The sequence below is a fragment of the Halyomorpha halys genome, unplaced genomic scaffold (genome assembly GCF_000696795.3).
Source record: "Halyomorpha halys isolate HHAL.00 unplaced genomic scaffold, Hhal_1.1 Scaffold1760.1, whole genome shotgun sequence".
NCBI classification, from domain to species: Eukaryota; Metazoa; Arthropoda; class Insecta; order Hemiptera; family Pentatomidae; genus Halyomorpha; species Halyomorpha halys.
Genome location: NW_027110835.1, coordinates 130,484 through 151,350, shown reverse-complemented (window position 1 = coordinate 151,350; position 20,867 = coordinate 130,484). Strand labels below are relative to the sequence as shown.

The following is a 20,867-nucleotide window of genomic DNA, read 5'->3' as shown; positions in this document are numbered from 1 at the left end:
ATTTTTGACATATTAGGTAATTAAACAAATATGAGAGATACTGATTAACAAAAAATAAGGTTACCTAATGTTTTTAATGTTGTTCATAGATGTAAATATTTTGACTTGGGCAGAATGGCCTGTATGGAGTTTTTTAAAAGGGTTAAATATATGTCTCTAAGTAAATTAAGGTAAGGTAAATTATGAATAGTAATGTTAAATAAATGAATTGATTGTAGGATACAATATACAATATACAATATACAATATACAAATAATGGAAACTTTTGTAATAGATTGTCCCTGAAGATGGCCGAATTGGCCGAGACGTTGGACATGTGAATGGAATAAATGTTTTGAGACTATAATTTGGATAGTGTTGTTGAATTATTTAGTAAATAATTGCCAGTCTCAAGAAAGAAATTTAAAGATTATAAATAAATATTTAAACTTATAGAGTTAGTACTTTTATTTGTATTTTTTTTATTTCACTGTTTTCAAATAATACAGAAGGTTTTGAAATTGGATATAATTATTAATGTATCATGAAAGCAGAGTATATTTTCAAAGTATGCCAAAAATATCCAAAGTAGTATAGAAGTAACATACAATATAATTATTACAGGTATTGGAATACTTTAGCATAATACTTCTCTATGTATATTATCAGTTTGGAATAAAAATAAGAAGAAAAAGAACACAGGTTACAAAAAAGGATTCATTTATTCACCTCAAAGCTAAATTAATGTAGAGGGAGATAAATAAGTAAAGTAAATGAAGGTAAAGAAATATTAAAAGTAGGAAGTTTGAATGAAGAACTGAAAACTTTCTGAAGAATTTTATTAACAGTAAATATAAACTAATTTAGGAATAGGTAGGTTAAATTGTATAGTATAGATAAAAAAAACCATTAAACTAATCCATAATAAAGGATCTAAAAGGTGAGTAACTGTATGCGAGTGTATGTAAGACTGAAATTGAAAATTTAGATTATCCTTGATAATGACCAGCTTTGCCGAAACGTTGAAGATGTAAAATAAATTAATAAAAAGGTTGATGCTACGAGGATATAATTAATGTAACCTAATAATAATTACAACTTTTATTTCAAAAATTATTTATTTTTTTTTTTGAATGATCATTTTTTCGTGATTTTATTTTAATTTACAAGATATTTATTTCTTTAACGTGTATATCTTTTTTATTCCTCTTGAATTTCAAATTTAGTAATTCATATTTTTTTCTACACAAGGTCCCATCCTTCAGAGATAGCAACTCAAATGTAAATTATATTAATTAAAGACATGTATGGATTTCGTTTTTAATTAATTAATTAATGTCCTTAATTAAAGTCCTCTCTGTACCTCAACAATCATGATTAGAAAATATTACTCCTTTTTGTTTTAATATTTCGAGGCATGAAATAAAGCGAATATCGTAACATTTAAGAAAAGTAAATTTAACTAGAAATCCTTGTATGACATTTACAAACTATGCTTAGCAACAAAAACTTACACCTCCAAGAACAATTAGTTTCACTCGAAATCAAAGCGATATAGTCACAATGGTTTCACATTGGTTTATAAACAAAATCATAATGTACCCATAAAATCAGCCTTCCTCGGTCAAATGCATTTCTCACGACTAGAAATCGTCCTATTTCTCGCTTTACAAGCGCTAGTTATTGGCTAAAATTTGAAAAATGTACCTTAATATCAAACGGGACATCATGAATTAATCGATTTTTAAACATTTTATTGGACGTATTCGTTGGACGGAAGTTGCGTCAATATCTATAAACCATGGAGTCACTAATTTAGTTTCTAGAACTTTTTTTTTCGTGGCTTCCAATTATTGAGATGTTTTATGCATGCCTCTAAAAAAACTGGAAGTTAATTGTCAACACTTACTAGCTGACTACTATAACCCTCTTTACATAACCACGAGAAAGGAATTTAGTTATTTTATCCATATTTAATGTAAGATAAATCTACCAATTTGTGTATTAAACCATCACTCTTCAAACTTACACAAAATTAATTGAGTTCAAGAACTTTATATAAAAAAAAAAATAACATCTACAGCTTGATTACAAGTTACTTTTTATGATATCCTACCAATATATTTAAAGTTGTATTTCTTATAACTAAACTAAACTCTATTAAATTATAGAAAGTCTTTTTTAAGAGTAATTAAATATAGGTTTATTTTGTTCATTACGTATTTTCATTAATCTCACTTTTAACATTATTTTTATTTAGTTTTATTTCTTCTACAATAAAATATAGGAGAGGAAAGATTGAACCAAAAGATCTTCAACAAAATTTTTAGCAACAAAAGTATGGGAGGATACACGAGGTAAATAAGAGAATAGTTAAAGAACCTTAAAATTTCAGATACTGACTGTCTAGTCACACACATACAAAAAACACTGAAAAATCTCGCCAATATTGGAAGAAGAACAAAGAGGGGTACGAAGTGGTCCAATGAAAGAAACTAAAGGTAGTCCAGGATCATGAAACTGCGATGGGAAGAAAGAAAATCAAAACTCCCAAGGAAGCTTAACCAATGATATTCTCGTGTCCTTAGTATGCGATAAAAAAAAAAAATGAACATATTTCGGTATTATGTACCAAAAAAAAAAAAGATCGTCCCTACACGAAGACAGTGGTGAAAATACAGTTCCCCGAAATCGCCATTTTTTCTCCGCTATTTTACTTGTGAAAGAATACGATTCTTTAGTCCAGGAAGAAATAATACCACGGTTCGAAAGTTATCAGACAAAACATAGCATGATATAAAAAAAAATTTTACAAGATTTAAAAAAAACAACTAGCATACGTTTCATTCCACCATATGCGAACGCGTGTAGTTATGCAACGACGTATAACAAATAGAAAATATGAAAGTTAATTCTTTTGTAAGAGTAATAATTCATAAAAAAAAAACTGATCAGCGTCTCCGAGTAATCGTAAGTCAGAGCGATTGAGAAACTTGCGGTTGACTAACTTCCACATTTCCAGCACTTAAACAGCTTTAAAAGAAAAATAAATGCCTTTTTTAGATTTCAAAATCCAGCAGTGAAGAGAAGTTTATGAGAAGTCGGAGGAAGTTAGCAATTTTTAGACGTTTTTTGTTGTTTGGATAAGTCGCTGCTTTGCTTGAATAGTGACACACTTTACAAAAAAAAGTTTTTTTTATTTTTTGTATGACCTACTCCATAGATTGTACCGTAAATTGTTGCTGACGATCCTACTAGCTTTGGGCTTGCCTGTAGGAGAACAATAGTGGAGAAAGAAACCTCAGGCTACAGTAATATCTTCGAATTATTCTTGAAGGAGAAACATGAAGTTTTTTTTTGCTAATTTGTTTTTTAATTATGGTCACAAAGATTTGCTGTTTTCTTTTTACTTTTTTTTAACATTAATTTCTCATTCACACCTTTGACAGTAATGGAGACATTCAACAAAACAATTCATTATTACGGAAGTTCCACGCTCAGTAATGTTAATGTAATTTATACGTTTTGATGAAGCATTAAATTGTAATTAAAAATGTTGAAATAAATATTTATTTTTCTAGTCGCTTACACCTAAAGGAAATATCTCTTATTAATATAATATTTTTATTTTATTTTAAAAATATAATAATTTACAATTACTACTTTGTGTAGTATGTTTGTTATTTAATATGTTTCTTCTTACATAGTTTTATAATAAAAAAATCGTGAATGTGATGTATATGATTTTCCTCAATCATTTTGATTCATATCTATTAATTAAACATGAATTCCACTAGAAAAACTAACAACGAAAATAAAGTTCTTTATAATAGAATTTTTTTTTTTAAGGAGCTCTTGCTACTTTCAAATTGCTGCAGATCTCTAAATTTCAAACCTCATGAAAAAAAAAATCTTAGAAATAACCAGAGAGAGTTTATTTATTAATCGACGCTCTTAAGAAATTAATTGGTGACGTAATGATTCTATGAGGAGTAGACAGTGTCTGAAGAAGACGTCGCCCTCGTTGAGCAAACGACAACAATATTAGAAAGCCCATAACCTAGGTACTGGTTACACGAGTAACTAGTCTTAGTGAAATTGTTGAGAACATCCGCGTTAGTAATGTAACCTTTCTCCAATGGTTGAAACATTTCTCTGGCATCTAGTTCATCTGCTCAGATAGTTCTTGTCCTGTACCTTTCTTCGGTAACAATACCTTAACAGAACTATATACCAGATTAAACATAACAGAGAAAGAAATCTAGTCTTCCAGGAAACGCTGTAAATATAGTGAATGTGTTTCAGAATTGTTCCTATGACCAGTTACAGGGGAGAAAGAGGAAATACATAAGAAAACGTACCAGAAAAAAAATGTATGCTCATTATTATTTTTTGTGCACATAAATGTTTCTAGGATTTCAACAAATAAAACAACGCAAAAAAATGTGTTTTTATCTCAAATATTACGTTGGATATTTTTTCACTCGTTTGCCACTTGGTTCGTAGTCTGTTTAACAAAGTATACGAGCCTTTCTGAAACTGCGAGCAATTCAAACAACATAAATTTTAGAAAAACAAATAAATCGAATAAACTTAAAATTAAAATATTCAGAGCTTAGATAGGTCTCAAAACAGTGTATGATGCAACTCGGACCAGATTTTCCTATTGTTAAATTTTATAAATAAAATAAGAGATGTAAATGGTTGTCTATTTGTCACGAGAAAAAGGTTTAATTTATTTAAACAAAATCGCTTTTCGTCGTTACATTTTAAAAAATATCATCCTCCCATTTGGCCTATTAAAACAATTAAGACCAAACTTTATATTCTTGTTATTCAGAGTCGTCAAAACACTTTTAGAAGCACTAAACTATTTTCACAACCTTGTTACTAAAATTTATAATTTAATATTTATCTTATATTACTTATCAAAAAATTAGAACTGTACATCCAATACCAGTATGATTTTTAACAAATACAATCTCATTATGTCTGACATAGCCAGACTAACTTGGAAATCCATCAGGCTCAATTTATAATTGTAATTATAATTTTCTACATCGTTACTTATAACGTACTATTAAGTTGATCATACTGGCCTGCAGACAAATTGTATATCTCACAAATGAGCTGTGATGATTTTTTTTTTAAATTTACTGTAATTTATTAGTTATATAATTATTATTTTTATATATTTATTTAACCCCAGCAGTTTTATTGATTATCATTACTATATTATATAAGTGTGAAGGTAAAGACAAAATCTAGCTTCGTTTAGATTTTTTTTGTAGAATTAAAATGAAGGCATGGAAAATATGAGCCGAATAAACGAGAACAAAGTGATATTTAATCAAACTTAGTTTTTATTATATTTTTTTTTATTTCAGAACAATATTGGAGCCACTTTTAACCACCTTTTCAGGAACATCTACCTTAGAAAAACCCAACTCCTGCTGACCACATTACCACTTATACTTTATGTAATCACGTTACCTAGTAATTCCTACAGCCTGCAGCTTTAAACTTCGCGTATGCGTTTAACAGATGCACTAGTATTATATCTTTATCATTTTTTTTCTCCATGGTTTTCACCGTTTTCCTATTTTTACCGGAGTTTATCACTGATTTCCTCTTTATGCAACTTGATAAATCATCGTTTGATCTGACTAATAGAGCTCTTCCTCATTTCTCCCTCGACCTGCGTTTTAGAGTATTTCTTCATGATTTTCTTTTATTACACATAAGAAATATTGAAATAAAAAAAAAAATGGTTATTTAGTGATATCCGCAATTTTCTAGTCGATTAAAAGTTTGAGCTCAGTAATTAGACATTCGTTGAATAGCTTTATTGAAAACCATGTTTTTTATATATATAGAAGTTTTTGAAACTTGTGATGGCCGATTCATAATTTTAGTTATTCGAATGAAGACAAATGCGTATGGTGCTCGGAAAGAAATAATAACAAGAAAAAGAATGATGACTGGATTAAATGCCAATTTTCGTCCCATGAAGAATGTGCAATATTATCATAAAGTAACTATTGTGTTAATAGAAAGTTATTAAAGGATAAAATTAGTGCTTAAAGAATATTGCATAAAGTAACCCCGTTTCATTTCCCAGAATTGTGATCTTGAAATTCTTTATGTACAAAATTTGTTTATTGCATTATTACATTTCGTATTATTAATAAATAAATATAAATAAGGAAAATTTCGAATGATAAAGCTACACGTACATAAGGAGCACAGAAAATCTCTATGATTGGTCTATTTAATAATAAGTCCGAACTTACTCTAATTTATAATAGCATGCAATCGTTTGAATATTTAATAAGAATAATTAATAAAAAATTATTTAATTTAAATTTAAATTAGAATCATTAAAGAATGCAAGCAAACGAAAATAACATGATCAGGACGATTAATGAATAATTAGGGAAAAGCAATTTTTAATTACAACATAACAAAGTTGCTAAAAATCCACCAATAAAATAAAAAATAGGTTAATAATATAAAAGATTAAATTAAATTCAATTATAAAATTTGGCCGATTTCTCTCATTAAATAAGTAATACATTAATTCATATAATATTAAGAGATTACTGGAAAAGTAAGGACTAATAAAAATGATTTAATTATGAGGCTAAATGAAGGATATTTAAATATTTTTAGATCATTTAGCAACATAACAAATGGCAAATTTATACGAAACTTCGTGAAATAAATAAATAAATAATTATCACAATATAAAAAAGGGTTTAAATAGGAAATTTATTAACGTAATAAAATATATTAATACTGACCATTGATGTGCTTGTATTTAATATAAAATTCGTTCTTATTTTATAACAGAAGGGACATTTTTAATTAGATAGGTAATAGAAATATTTTGTATCAATTCACATCTTTTATTATGAAAAATCTTTCCTGATTTCTATTTCTAGATTACTGGTAGCTTTATATCTCGGCTCATTTCTTTATGTAAAAGTGTGAGAAAAAGAAAACTGTTAGATTATACTTATAAAGTTTTCATAGTTTTGCGAACATAGAACCATATGTTTGCAAACGGTTACTGAATATTTTTCAAAAGTCACCAAGAAGAAAAGATCAAAGGAAACAACAAAATCATACAATGTCCTAGATTGAAACAAACAAAAATGAGCCATAGGACTTTTGTAAAATTCGTATAGATCTGTACGTGTTTCAGGAGCGGTCAAGTGTGAGATGGCAACCTGTATGTAGGATGTCTGCATGGCCGCATGCTTCCGCTTTCCCAACAAACAACTACAAAATGTTGTCGTAAGCGGTTTCTTTATGGTGCAATACATCTGCCTCCTTAGACTTGTATTCCAGAAAAATGAATAAACGTTCAATTTATTTTTTACGAGAAAAAAAAATATACATATTATCACAAAAATGATGAAACTAGTGTAATGAAATCGAGCGATGATTTGATATTCCCAGTCTAAACAGGTTTTTAGTCATGATTCCTTTAAATTATTTCATACTGAAAACCTGGTTCTTTTCTTTCAAATTTAATGCATGTCTTTCTTTTATTTGCTTTTGGGAAATGATGATAAAGTATTCAAGTAGAAAAAAATAAATAACAAAAATAGACAATCTGAATGAAACATTAATAATTCGAATACAAAGCCAAATCTCCTTTTAAACTTTAAATTTTTCACACAAAATTATATTCGAAGTTTCAAGTCGGATAAGGAAAACCATCAACCACATTAACTAAAAACGATGACTTCAAAGTTCTGGAACTAATATTTATAACGGTTATTTATTCTATAATCACGACAAGCAGTGACAAGATTTTTTAACTCTACATTTTAATTATAAAAATTAAGAATGCTATATTTATAAAATATAGAGAAAAGCTGGGAGAAAATTATGTTATAGCATTTTAGTACTGAATGCGTACTGTAAAAATATGACGTATATTGTATTAAATATAATTTGAATCCAGCCTAGGAAGATACATAAAAAGATTAGAGAAGTCCTTTAAATTATCTCTTATTCAAAATTAAAGAACTGTAATTTACGATAAGAAAATTTGTTGAAATCACAATTCTAAGAAACAGAAAGATATCCATGAGTAATAATTTTTTCTTTAACACATCAATCATCCAAATACTTACCCTTTAGATAAGCACCAGATAATATATAAGTATATAGGGGTATTAAAATAGTATATTACTATATGAAGATATTAATACTCAATCGAATGGTATCACATGACTTGAGGCTTTATTATTTTGTTGAATTGTGATAACAGAGGGAGTAATAATAAATATTTTAAAATGTATACTGACTAAGTTATTTATTAATCGTAGAAATTAATATTAATATATAAACATATTTTATTATATAGTTATAAAAGATAATAGAAACAGTTTAAACTTTTTTTTTTAATATAAAGGAATCCACAGAGAAGGTGATGTTTGCCTATTTATCTACAGGTAGCCAACCTATTCTTACCATAATGGGGAGTCAAGTTCTTCATTTTCTAGGACCACCAATCATTGAAAAAAGTCAACCCCCCAGGCCGAATTCGGACTGGCGCCGCCCGCAGATCTCAACTGATAGACCTGCGCCTAGCCATCTGAGCTACGGACGGCCCAATCCAAACTTAATTGCGGTAAATGCATTTCCGAGGACAATTACAAACATATTTGAATGAAAATGATCTTTGTTCCACAGTTTATTATTTTAAAACTGGAGCTACATATATATGTTTTTTTAAGCAATTGTAAATAAAAATATTGTAGGCTTTGACACACATGTTTTAAAATACTTAATATTTTCCATTCATCCTAAGTTCCCCAGAGTATATGAAGTCTCTAATCTACTCTATTAAAAAAAAAATTCGGATGATAATTTTGAATTCTCTAGAATATCCAGGGATGACCATTGACTTAAGCCTAAATCCAAAAAGGCTGTACGGTGTGATGAATACAGCGAAAGGCGAACTGACGGACTGAATGAGTAATTTTATCTATGTATTCTACGGATTTTAAAAGTATGACCTCAATTTTTTTTTTCTGGTAATCACAAAAGTTCATTTTTAAAAATAATGAACCAAGATAAGTATGGGATTTAAGAACCATTTCATGTAATATAAAAATTACTGCAATTCTGAATACTAATAACAGGTGCATAATTCAACTTCCAAGGCGAAAATATCTCTTCCCGCCTTCCCTATGCCTGGTTTGGCCTTGGGCCTACAGCCTAATTAGTTGAAGTGTGCTAGCACCTGGTGTAAAAAAACTGAAATGCTTTAGGTCCTATTTCGTGAGAAGTTACCCACTCAGAGCAGAAATGGCTATGATTCATAAAGTGTTCTAAGCAACTTGCCACTTTCCCACGAGCCGCAGCCTTGGGTGTGGTCTTCCTTTTACTACGCACGTCCACTGATAAATAGCTCTCGTGTAACAAGTTCTGCCCTCTCACTAGTTATTTCTTTGTATTGTTCTTTGTTCAGAAATCTAAGATAAGACGTTCATATCTGGCTCTCTGATCCAAACTTTCCAATCAAGCGATATTTGGTTCAGTTTACTGTTGATTGTATTATTGAATTTTCGAAATTTAAACTTTTCTTAGGTTCTAACCTTGCATTCTCTTCCATTCCCGACAATCTTCCGAGACGCCTAAAAAGAAGATAGCCACTAGACCTGCTAGTGTAAAAACGTCATTAGAGTGCTACCAATGAGTAGTTCTCTACACGCCTATTTCACTCCATTATAACTGAGATCAAAATTACTGAATATAAAAAAAAAACTCTGGAATGACCTTGATTATACAGACAACCAATCATTAGGAACCAAAACAACAATCATCAAAAAAAAAATTATAATTTTTGAGAACTGTTTAGTTTTCATAAGAGAGATAATTAGGTAAGAACGGTAAAAATAAATTAATGTGGTAAGGCGTTTTGTTTGGAACGAGAGAAAAAACGGACAAAATGGTAGGACATGTGTCATTTTTTCAATGTAGAATCACAAAATAAAAAAAAAAAAGTTTGATCGAAATTACCGATAGTATAAAATTATTATTATGACTGTTTCTATATAAAACAAACCTTAAGGATTTAGAAAGTTAAAAATTGCACAAAATATTCGGACCGAAGGATATGACACAAACAGAGAAGACACAACAATATATATTGCAATCGGTAAATACTATTTAGGTTATTGCATTACAGCAAGTTAGATTGTCGTGTAAAGGTGTATAACTCATTAGCAAACAACCCCCTAAAAAGATTATAAACGCTTATCCAACAAACGTCTAAGGAGTGTATCGAAGCGTAGGTGGGAGGATTGCATTAACCCTTATCGGCCGTATGTCATCTGCCACGTGACAACAGTGCCTTATCGCTGCGGTCGCATGTCACGTCGAAGGTAGCAAACAGAAACATGTCATAACTTCCTGATTTTAAGTTCTTGGGCAAATTTGTTTTTGGGGTCGGTGGTGGATTTGTTTTTGGAGTCCATGGTGGATTTGTTTTTAGGGCCTCTTATCTGATACAATTTTAAGTTTTTGGGAAAATATATAAGAACGTTTTTCCACCTATCGTAATTACATTTCGTAAGGTTGATTGTTGTAACAGTTCACTGCCAAGGCGAATACATATGACAGTTAAACGTGGTAGTTAACGCAACAGTTAGTCCACTTGCATTACTTATACAATTAACGATCACGCAAGACCTAGTCCGACAGTAAAACTATCTTGATAGTTAATGCTGTAATGATTGTAACTATTAAGTAGTTACACTATGGTAGTGACTAACACTTTTTCCGCAATAAATGAAAGTGTACGATAGTTCACTGTCAAGGTGTATACATGAAATTGTTAAAGTAGCAGTTATTTCACTGACTTTATTTGTACTATAATCGATTACGGCTCTAACTATAGCAGGTTTATGTTTTTGTTGGAAGAATCGGAAGGACTGATAAGGGTTAAATTGGATCTTGTGGATTCAGGTTCAGGCGGGGGTCTTTGCGGGTTTAGACAGCGATTGGCGGTATCAGTGTCGAAGCACCGCGGGTTCGTTAAACTTATTATTATATTTCCCAGATAATAGACAAACCATTTTGGCCACCAACCAAAGGATAATTCTGCTGGCTTACTAAATTCGGCTAACCATCTATTTGTGCAGTTGTTTGGGGAAAAAGGAGATACACTACTATTTCTATTGGTTTTTCTAGCTTTAAATCAGTTTTTTTTTAAGTGGAGTAACACCGCTTTGTCTTTAAAAGGTTTCAATATTGTTATTTTCTATCTCAGGTAGATCTTTGGCCGTAAGCATCTACCGTACCCCCCTCATTTTCAAATGCAGCTATTCTAATAGAGAAACCATTAGCTGTTTTGAACTGAATACCTTCTGTATTTAAATCTCTTTACATTGACCAATTAATTTTGCCAAAAAAATTTGTTTCACGATTCAAAAACTCTCGCGGAGAAGTAATGGAAAATATAAATGCGCCAAACTGGTTTGGTTTGGAAAGTAACGTAGCATACAAACGCATACAAAATCGCATTCAAACTTTTTATCAATTCTCTCAGTCGTTTTGCGACAAAATCGACCAGAACCAAATGCTCGTTCTTCATAACCATCCAATAGAAGAAAATAAACGGTGCAGTTGTTTCGAAATTATTTGTAACTATCTGCTAAAGCAAAGTAAATTTAATAAGCATGAGTAGATTAGGTATCGATTCTAAACTAGTTTATGGGGGAAAATTATTTAAAATAGCATTAATATGAATCATGAAGGAAAACCAATTGAATAATAATCTGAAAATAGTTTGGACTTAATTTATACATTACCATTACACTCAAAATTTAAAAAAATTGACTTTGGAAGAGAATATTCAATTTATTAAAATGCCTAATGTATGTGATATTAGAATAAAAGTAGCTTTATACATAAAAAATATTTCGCCATAATTTTAAACAAATTAGTCATTTAATAATTATTTAAAACATACCCTAACAAAGTTAAATCATAAATTGAATAGAAAATAATACAATTAACTAGTAGTGATGGGCTCGTTAACGGATTAAATGTTGCCAAACGAAAACGTGTTCCAGTAACAGGTTATTTTAGGTAACTGTGTGTTTGAAACACTATTTCACACAACGCTTGCTCGATTTATTCCAAGTATTATTCAAAATTGAATAGATTAGAGAGACGTAACTGCTACCTTGTAGTCTGTTATTTCACTGTTAATAAAAACATGAAGGTTATTTTTGTTTTTCAATTATTTCATCACGGTTCCTAAGAATATACCCTTCAATCGCGTCACAATCAGAATATTCAATTCTTTGTAATGTAAGCATACAAAAAACCCTCATTATTTTTTCGATCGTGCTGTTACTTGAAATATTCAGTAGAACGCCGACGACTGAATGAGAACTTGTTAAGCCACGCCATCGTAATTTAGAACGTATAGGTGAGCAATAGCTCATTGTAAAGGTTCGATGAAAGTGATTTTTAGCCTCCACCCCATAAGCTACAGTGCCGATAGATTTCCTTTGAATGCATTATCAGAGAGGCGAGTTCCTTTCGACGTAACGGTCGTAATTCGGGCTATATCCGCCATTCTAATCGCCGGCCTTCGCCGGTGCAACAACGTCCTTCTTTGAGGCTATCTTACATCGACCTACATACGAGATACATATCTCCCTTATACAAATAGGTAACCATAATGAGATATAGAATACACCTTGTTTTACATTGTTAAACAGAAACATTGTGTAACTCGCTCAGTAAATATAAATAATCTTTTTTTTTTTTTCTTACCCTACTAAGAATCTATGTACACATATATTTCCAATAAATAAGTCATTTTAAGATGAAATATAAGTACACAAACTAAAATATTCTTATTATTTCTTTTACCTTATCTATTCATTTAAGTATTTTTTTAAATAAATTTTTTTTAAAAATCTATATATTAGTTTTTTTTTTATTTATTAATTTGTTTTTTGTAAACTGCTCTACTGCTGTGCCTATTATGTCTTTGGTTTGATTTTACGTTGCTATCTAATGATAAATTCCTTTAATTTGATTAACGGATCGAACCTGGGTTTAAAAATTGTCAAATGAAATTAAACTGTTAAATAGAAAAAAAAAAATTAAAATATTTGTTTTTAGTATGTAGACGAGTATTGATTGTAAAAGTATGCCCGAACATGGGTTTATTGGTTTGCTGTGTATTGTAGGAACTCCCAAGCAAATTTAAGATAAAAAATACTACGGAATAATTTAAAACAAAGGTAGGTAGTTACTGAATTTGATGTCAATAAATATCACAACAAGGTGTAGAGGTCCTGAACGTTTCGCACGCGAACGACACATACAATTCTTCTATCAATACATTAATTTACTTGTTTCATATTAACTAACCCAAATGCATGGGACTATTTCTGTGACAGGCACAGACGCGTGGAACGTTAAACTCTTGCAAGACGCTATAAACTGTAATGAAAGGAATTAGAATGACATACTAAGTTTCAATCCTCAATGCTCCTTACTTTGTCACAAATAAAATCATACATAAAGACCTTAATGTTCCCTATGTAACCGATCTAGCCCGAACCAGATATCACTCCTTCCATTATAAACTCTCAAACCACTCAAACCCTTTAGTTTCTAATCTTGCATCCTCTTCCATTCCTGACAATCCTCCGAGGCGCCTGAAAAAAAGATGGCCACGAGACCAGCTAATGTAAAATGTCATTAGAGTGCTACCAATGGGTAGTTTCCCTACACGCCTGTAACCCTACAGTTTAACTTAGATCAGATTTACTAAATGTATTATAATGTACAGTTGTAAATAGCAATAAATAAATATAAAAAAAAAAAGTTTCTGTATTTACACATAGAATCAACTTCATGAACAAACCACCGATTTGTTTAAGTAAGTATGCAAGTACATCCTTTAAGATGGTTACAGTTATAAGACAGGACTATCTTTCCTACAATTTTATTTTAACTGTTAAAACATATTTTTGAGTATCATGTGCGCAATTGTTCCAAAACATTCCCAGAATTTCATTGAGTAACTTGCTCATCTTAACTTGAAAGTCGGATTTCAAAAAATCTCTACATATTCAACTACAAAAATGCAGTCGAAACATTGCTCTCGTTATGGTCACGTTCTCCTTATACGCTCTACGGCAAGATGCATGCGGTTGAGTTTTTTGTTATTAATTTATTTTTATTTCTGTGGGAAACCGGTTGTTCTTCACATGTTAGAAGAAAAAATGGAATAATCATTTTACTAAGCTACTTATTATATATCAGGAATCTCATCAGTGATACGAAAGCGTAAAGAATGGAAATCTTCTCAACTTCATTCTGAACGATACAGATTCAACAGAAAACTCGATAGAAAGTTTTGGAAATTCATTCAAACTACGATAATTACTTTCAAAACCTGACAGCCTACCGAGCACAAATACCTCTTGAAGAACCTCGGAAGAGCATTATGTGGTAGAAATGGAGAATTCCGTAACTTTTATCAATCAATTATGTTTACTTAACATAAATTTAAAAAAAAAAATTCAAATTATATTAAAGTTACATTCAGACGATATTGGAATCTTCCCTTCCTATATCACCTCCTTTCGGTATCTCCTATTCAAACACGAGAATAAATCATACACTTGCAGAAAAAGATGGCAGGTTATAACTACCTAGCAAATATTTTTTGTGGTATATACTATTTATAACATTTTAGCAGAATTAATTAACGAATTATAATTATGTCTGATTGGTTTTTATATAGGAGATGTTAAATTTAAATGTTGGGGGGTTGTATTATTAATTAGTTCATAATTTTTTGTTAAGATTTTGTGATTAAAATTCGTGGTGCATTGTTAACAAACAATTTGTCTATTAATAAATTCTATATATATTTAATTTAATAATAGTTTTATACATTTCTAATAAGATGATGATATTTTTAAATGCTTTTTTAAAATTATGTTTGGTATTCTAGTATAAGTCATAGTAATTCATCATTTGATTAATTTTCTCTTTATTTGCTTTCGATAAGTCAACTCATGCGGGAAATTTATTTTTTTTCAGAAATATGCCTAATTCATTTAAGTAATTTCTATTTCGTAAAAAATTTTGTTTTTGAGCGTTTTGCAAAATTTTGTAATTTATACTGAGGGATCTTAAAACATTTATTTCTCTTAAATTTCGTTCGCATTATTTCATCTTACTATGCATTCGTCTCAACCACGATTTCAGATAAGATAAAATTTTAAGAGAAATAAAAAAAATGATAAAAAAGTAACTTGAAAGTCGGATTTCAAAAAATCTCTACATATTCAACTACAAAAATACAGTCGAAACATTGCTCTTGTTATGGTCACGTTCTCCTTATACGCTCTACGACGGCAAGGATGTAGTACCTAAGTGAAAAGGATTCTTTTACGTGTAAGAGGCCTACTTAATAAAATTTTATTAGTGTAATTATTTTTATTTTTACATTTTCTTTTTTGACATGTACTATATGGTAGGTATAAACTGTTTAGTGTATGCAGCTTTAATATTGTAATCCTACTGGTTGAAGGTGACTTAATATGAAATAGAAAAAGTAAGAAGACATTTTTATTAGTTAGAAATATAGTATAATTTAGTAAATTAGTAATTGTATGATTAAAATTAATATTAATTATTCCTTCATAAAGAAAAAAAACCTGAAGATACCGAAACGTTGCACCTAAAATACCAGTATACCAATAAAACTAATAAAAAAAAAAACTGTTTAACGCTCTTAAAGTTTTACCGTAACTGAAAAATCAGATCAGTTCAGACACGGAGATGCAAACTGTTCCGATTAGGAAACATTTCGCAAAACCTACGGCAACTCAAAGGAAACCGAAATATCAAATAAATGAAGAAAAAAAAAAGAAGAATGATATTTGTAAAAACTGATTATCAGTGGAGTAGGAATGAAATGGAAAGGAATCCTTGACTGATTGCGATGGTTGGATGAACCCCATTCAAAGGGTGGCGAGACCAATTCTTTGTCAGCGAATAAAAACATTTATGTATAGGCTAGCCTTCAGAGAGTGGCAATCATCGCACTGAGGGGGGTATGAAAAAAATCCAACTACATCGCTTATTGTAGTCTGTACCGCCTCTCCTAGTACCGCTCTGGGTCTTCCATGCAATAGCCATGTCGTTGTTTTTTCTTTTGCGGAAATCGCACCTTAAAAAATACCACACCCAACCAAAAAAACGAAACCAGATATTATAACGGATTCTGACTACCTCGTGTGTGCTTTTTTTTTTTTCTTCTGCCAAGTAAATACACCGTTTACATACCGCTACTCTAAATTATAATTTTGACAAGAACCTATTTCTCACAACCGAAGATAAAAAATTATGTCCTCAGAATAGAATTTTTTTTCGGACAAGGAGATAGAACCGTTACTAATTTCATAGTTCGGTTTGAATTTACTATAAATACAAACAATATTAAATAAGAATATTGAGACACCAACCACGTCTATTCAATCGTTACTAACTACTTACTATTAATGACTCCATCAGTGGAGAAAAACTAACTAGAAACATTCAATTTGCTGGCATCTCGTGAATACGATTCCACAATAGATCCCACTGACCATAAAAGGTTATGGCCAATATCCATAAAACCGGAGAAATATTAGTGGCAATAAGAAAACAAGAAATTAACATACCTTCGATTTACTGGACTGCCTGTCTATCTTTCATCCTTGATGAAATAATAGAAAAAACAACAATCTTGCTTTTATATTTATTTTTATTACACAGGAACGTGCTAAATTCCAATTGACCGAACATAAGCGAGGTCCTGTTTCAATTCGACCATAAGGTGTTTCGTCTAGTCTACTGTCATTTTGATATACGAGTACGAAAAAACGCGTTTTTCGATTTTCTTCAAATTTAATTTTAAAAATTTTATTTGAAGTAAAAAAAAAACCATGTATGTGCATGAACTTTTATTTTGAATTTCCAATCAAATATGGCCGTTGTTTTAATAAACCAGGATTTTTTTATTTTAAACAGAATTTACCATATAGCACTATGTATGATAGCAATAAAAATTATCTTATTTATCACAACAATTTTCATCTTTTGTTCTGTAATAATTAAATAGCTCCTTTATAATATAACCAAAAAGTAAATTGGAAAAGGAAGCTGCTAAAAAAAAGAAGATTAGAGACTATAGCAGAAACGCACCAACGTCTATCTGCACAACGTTAGAGTTAATCTTTACGTGGAAATTAATCTACATCTCAGACACCTAAAGATGGTTGCAACAGAACCGATAAACGCCTGTAGTGCAATTTTCTTTTTTTTAAGCAGTGAAGGGCAAATAAAATCTTTTCGAAAATTTAATAGGTATATTTTAATAAAATATTAATATTGTTACTCCAGGAACATTCGTTTTTGTTTTTCATAATTATTTTAAAATTATCGAAAATGTATATTTTTACACTTGCTCTCAAAAATTCTCTCAACACTTTTTATTTTTCTTAACGTACTCAACTAAACTCAATGAAACTCTTTACCTATATTAAGTAAGGTGTGAAGTTTGAAAAACTAATTGTATGCGAAGAAAAATTGAAATTTAAAATTTTTACATAATTAATAATATAAACTATAAAAATAAAAAAATTATAGAAACTGAAGAAAAAGTAATTTTAGCGTACATAAATTTTATTATACGCTCACCTATAATTTATTTTATATAACAATTTAATTTTATGATGTCTTCATATTTTTGTAAGTGTTACATCTAAGGTAAATGAGGTATATCAATGGCTTACTTCACATTGGTGCTATAGGTGTATAGGTGAAGTAATATTAAAAGATAAAGTAAATTCAACAATTAAACAGCGAATTCTACAAATTTTATACTTTCGTCTTACTACTTGAATTGGTACTGATATTAATTAGTTAAGCTATCTAAAAGACAATTAGAATACTGCCAGATTCTCAAAAATATAAACAAATTAACACTTAAAAAAAAAAATCCCAGACTAGGTGAACTCAAAATTTTTTTACTGAAAATTAATAAATTTCCCCAAAGGCGTAAAGAAATATCTTTTTTATTTATATCTATCTCATAGTTGAAGTGGATTGGTATTAATATATTTCAACGGGACTCACCAGACCGTGTTTCGGAACCGTAACCTTAGGGAAAAAATTAGATTAATCATGAAACTGTTCTATAATTATTTGTTGGAAACTCAGACCATATACAGATGATACTCATAAAAATGAGAAAACTTAAGTTAAAAATTAACCCTATAAATAAGTTCAGTAATTCTATTGTTTCCAACATTCTTCTTTTTTTAAATGTCAAGGGAAAGAAAAGGTGTAAAAAATAGCACACAAATGATTAGTAAGTCCCTATATTAAAAATCGTGAATATAGTTGTCATTGAAATCTTTCAGAATGATTTGAGTTTTTTCGCTGCTAAGGAAAAAGAAAGTTGAACAGGAAAGTCATTGAAAACCGTTAACATTATGATAAAAATTATTATAAGTCATAAAAACCTGCTTTGGAATATACATGATTAATTCTTAGCTTTGTGAGTCAATTAAAACTCTACACTAATTAGTAAACGTTACGACTAGTCAAAACTTTGGTGAACATGGTGAAAAAGGTTAATGGTGATTAGATCTCTACTTGACTGATATAAATACTTAAAAATAACAAAAGTTTCAATAATTATAATTAAATTGAATAAAATAAAAGTAAATGGAATTCATTAGAAGATTTCTGCACTAGATAAATTACATGTCGCCAACTAATAAACGAGTTATAATGAAAATTTATTTTATTTTACATTATTTACTGAAAAGGTAATGCTTTTTTAACATATATTCCTCTAAATTAGATTTCACTAAATATATATTATAAAATCGATTAAGAACAATGTGAAGATTAGATTTAAAAAAAAATTAAATAAAACAAAATTACTAATGTGTAAGCTCGTAATTGATAATGTTGAACGTAACAAATTGAAATTAATGTAACCAGCTAAATAAATTAATTATTCATTATTAAACCATAATTCATAATTAAAATTAGGTTAAGCACATTTTGATTTTTTTAAAAAATATTCTCAAGTCAAAATGATAAGTTGATACAGAAGCATTTGAAATTACTTAAACCATTCTTTATAACACAATGTAACGTAAGCAGGTGGTATTTTAAAAATTAATTGAGGAATGCTTATACTTTTTATTTTACAGCCTGAAGCAACACTAATTAAATTAAAGGCTGACAAATTACAATCTAAACGGTATTAAAGAGGAGTTGTAATGTAGTTTTACAATGAATTTGTTGAGTCAAATATTAAAAATTAAGATAATAATAGTATAAAAGTAGTAAAAATCTTTGAAATAATATGGGCTTACTGTAAGAATGAAATGACTCGAAGGTTGGACATGAAAGCAAATAGTTATGAAGGAATCATAAACTTTACTATCAGACCTTAATATAAATTTTACGAAACAAAAAAATTATATGTTTACTTCGTAAATCTTAGTATCTAGAAATCGAATGACTTACACAGATCTCAGAAGTTATAAGTAGCAAGTACTGAATAAATATAATAAACAATAATTCAAATGTTTTTAAAATCAATATAATTAATGTTTAAAATATGAAATGAGTGTGGAAATCTATTTGTAAGAAAGGAGCAAATAAGTGTACCTAACAAGAGGTTATCATCTGAATTTATTTTAGTTAAAAGACTAAAAAAAAAACTCATTCCAAATATCCTTTTTAAAGATTTGTTAAACATTTTCGAAAGGTACATTTTTTTATTTAATTGCTTAGTATCATACTATATAGACATATTTTAACATATAATGTTCAATTCCGTGTTTAAATGACATCGCATACTGTGGATGTATAAATATAATATAAGAATAAACTACAAACTCACACAGCAGCAGAAGTTTACGTTAGACTTTATTTATTAAAATATATTAAACTAATATCACATAAAATTAAACAAAAATAAAAAATAAATAAATGGTCAAAAATCTAAGATTCAAATGCCAGAGTAAACAGAGGCACTGAAAAGAAAATGGATACAGGACTAACTAATTGTAAGTTTATAAAGTTTTTGATTTAGTTTTACTAAAAGATATACTTTTTTTTTTAAATATAGGCAGTTAGGGATTATTAATCGAACAAAACACCACTGCAGTTTGAATACTAATATTTTTAAATTTGGTCTTTCAAACCATTTTATGTTACATTTAAGTTGATTTTGAAATGCTGAATTCACATATTTATATACTACTAAAACTCGGAAATACGAAAAAATAATGTTTTTATTATTTTTACGATTCACATGATACAATAATTAAATCCCCTTTCAACTGAAAAGAGGGGTCTATCAATATATACACATATGTAAGAATGGAAAGACTATGCTTTGGTTTTAAAATAACTAGAGTTTATTATAACTAGAGCCATGCGTTATGAGTTTGTTAAATCGTTTTAATCCATCGCTCATTACAATTATTATTCTTCGATGGAAGTTAATCTGAGAAAGAATAAAAAACACTGTACCCCCTGGACACCCTACCTTGAAGATTGAAGCCATTGTTACGACGTGCTGTTCCATGAGCTAGAGCGGTTGTTCTTGGACGCTTAACTCCTCAGTGGACTGTTCCCCACCCCTGACAGAAGATATGTTTTATACCGGAGAGCTCAAGGGCAGCTGGAGGGGGCGAAGGAGTCGATGGCCTCCCCACGATCAACCCTCCTCTTCCCAAGGGTCGCCACGCACTCGTCACAAGAGGAACGTCGAAATGGTACCTCACGGGAAATATTTAATTAAGATTAT

General features: G+C 29.6%; 1 protein-coding gene across 1 annotated transcript in view; it reads right to left on the bottom strand.

Annotated features, from left to right (window-relative positions):
• LOC106690574 (cuticle protein 8) overlaps positions 1–20,688 on the bottom strand; it is a 26,628-nt gene extending 5,940 nt beyond the window's left edge. The window contains exon 1 of the mRNA XM_014436044.2: positions 20,607–20,688. Within this exon, the coding sequence (XP_014291530.1) occupies positions 20,607–20,645 (39 nt within the window). The 5' untranslated portion in view covers positions 20,646–20,688. The remainder of the gene's footprint in view (positions 1–20,606) is intronic.
• Between the last annotated feature and the right edge of the window lie 179 nt (positions 20,689–20,867).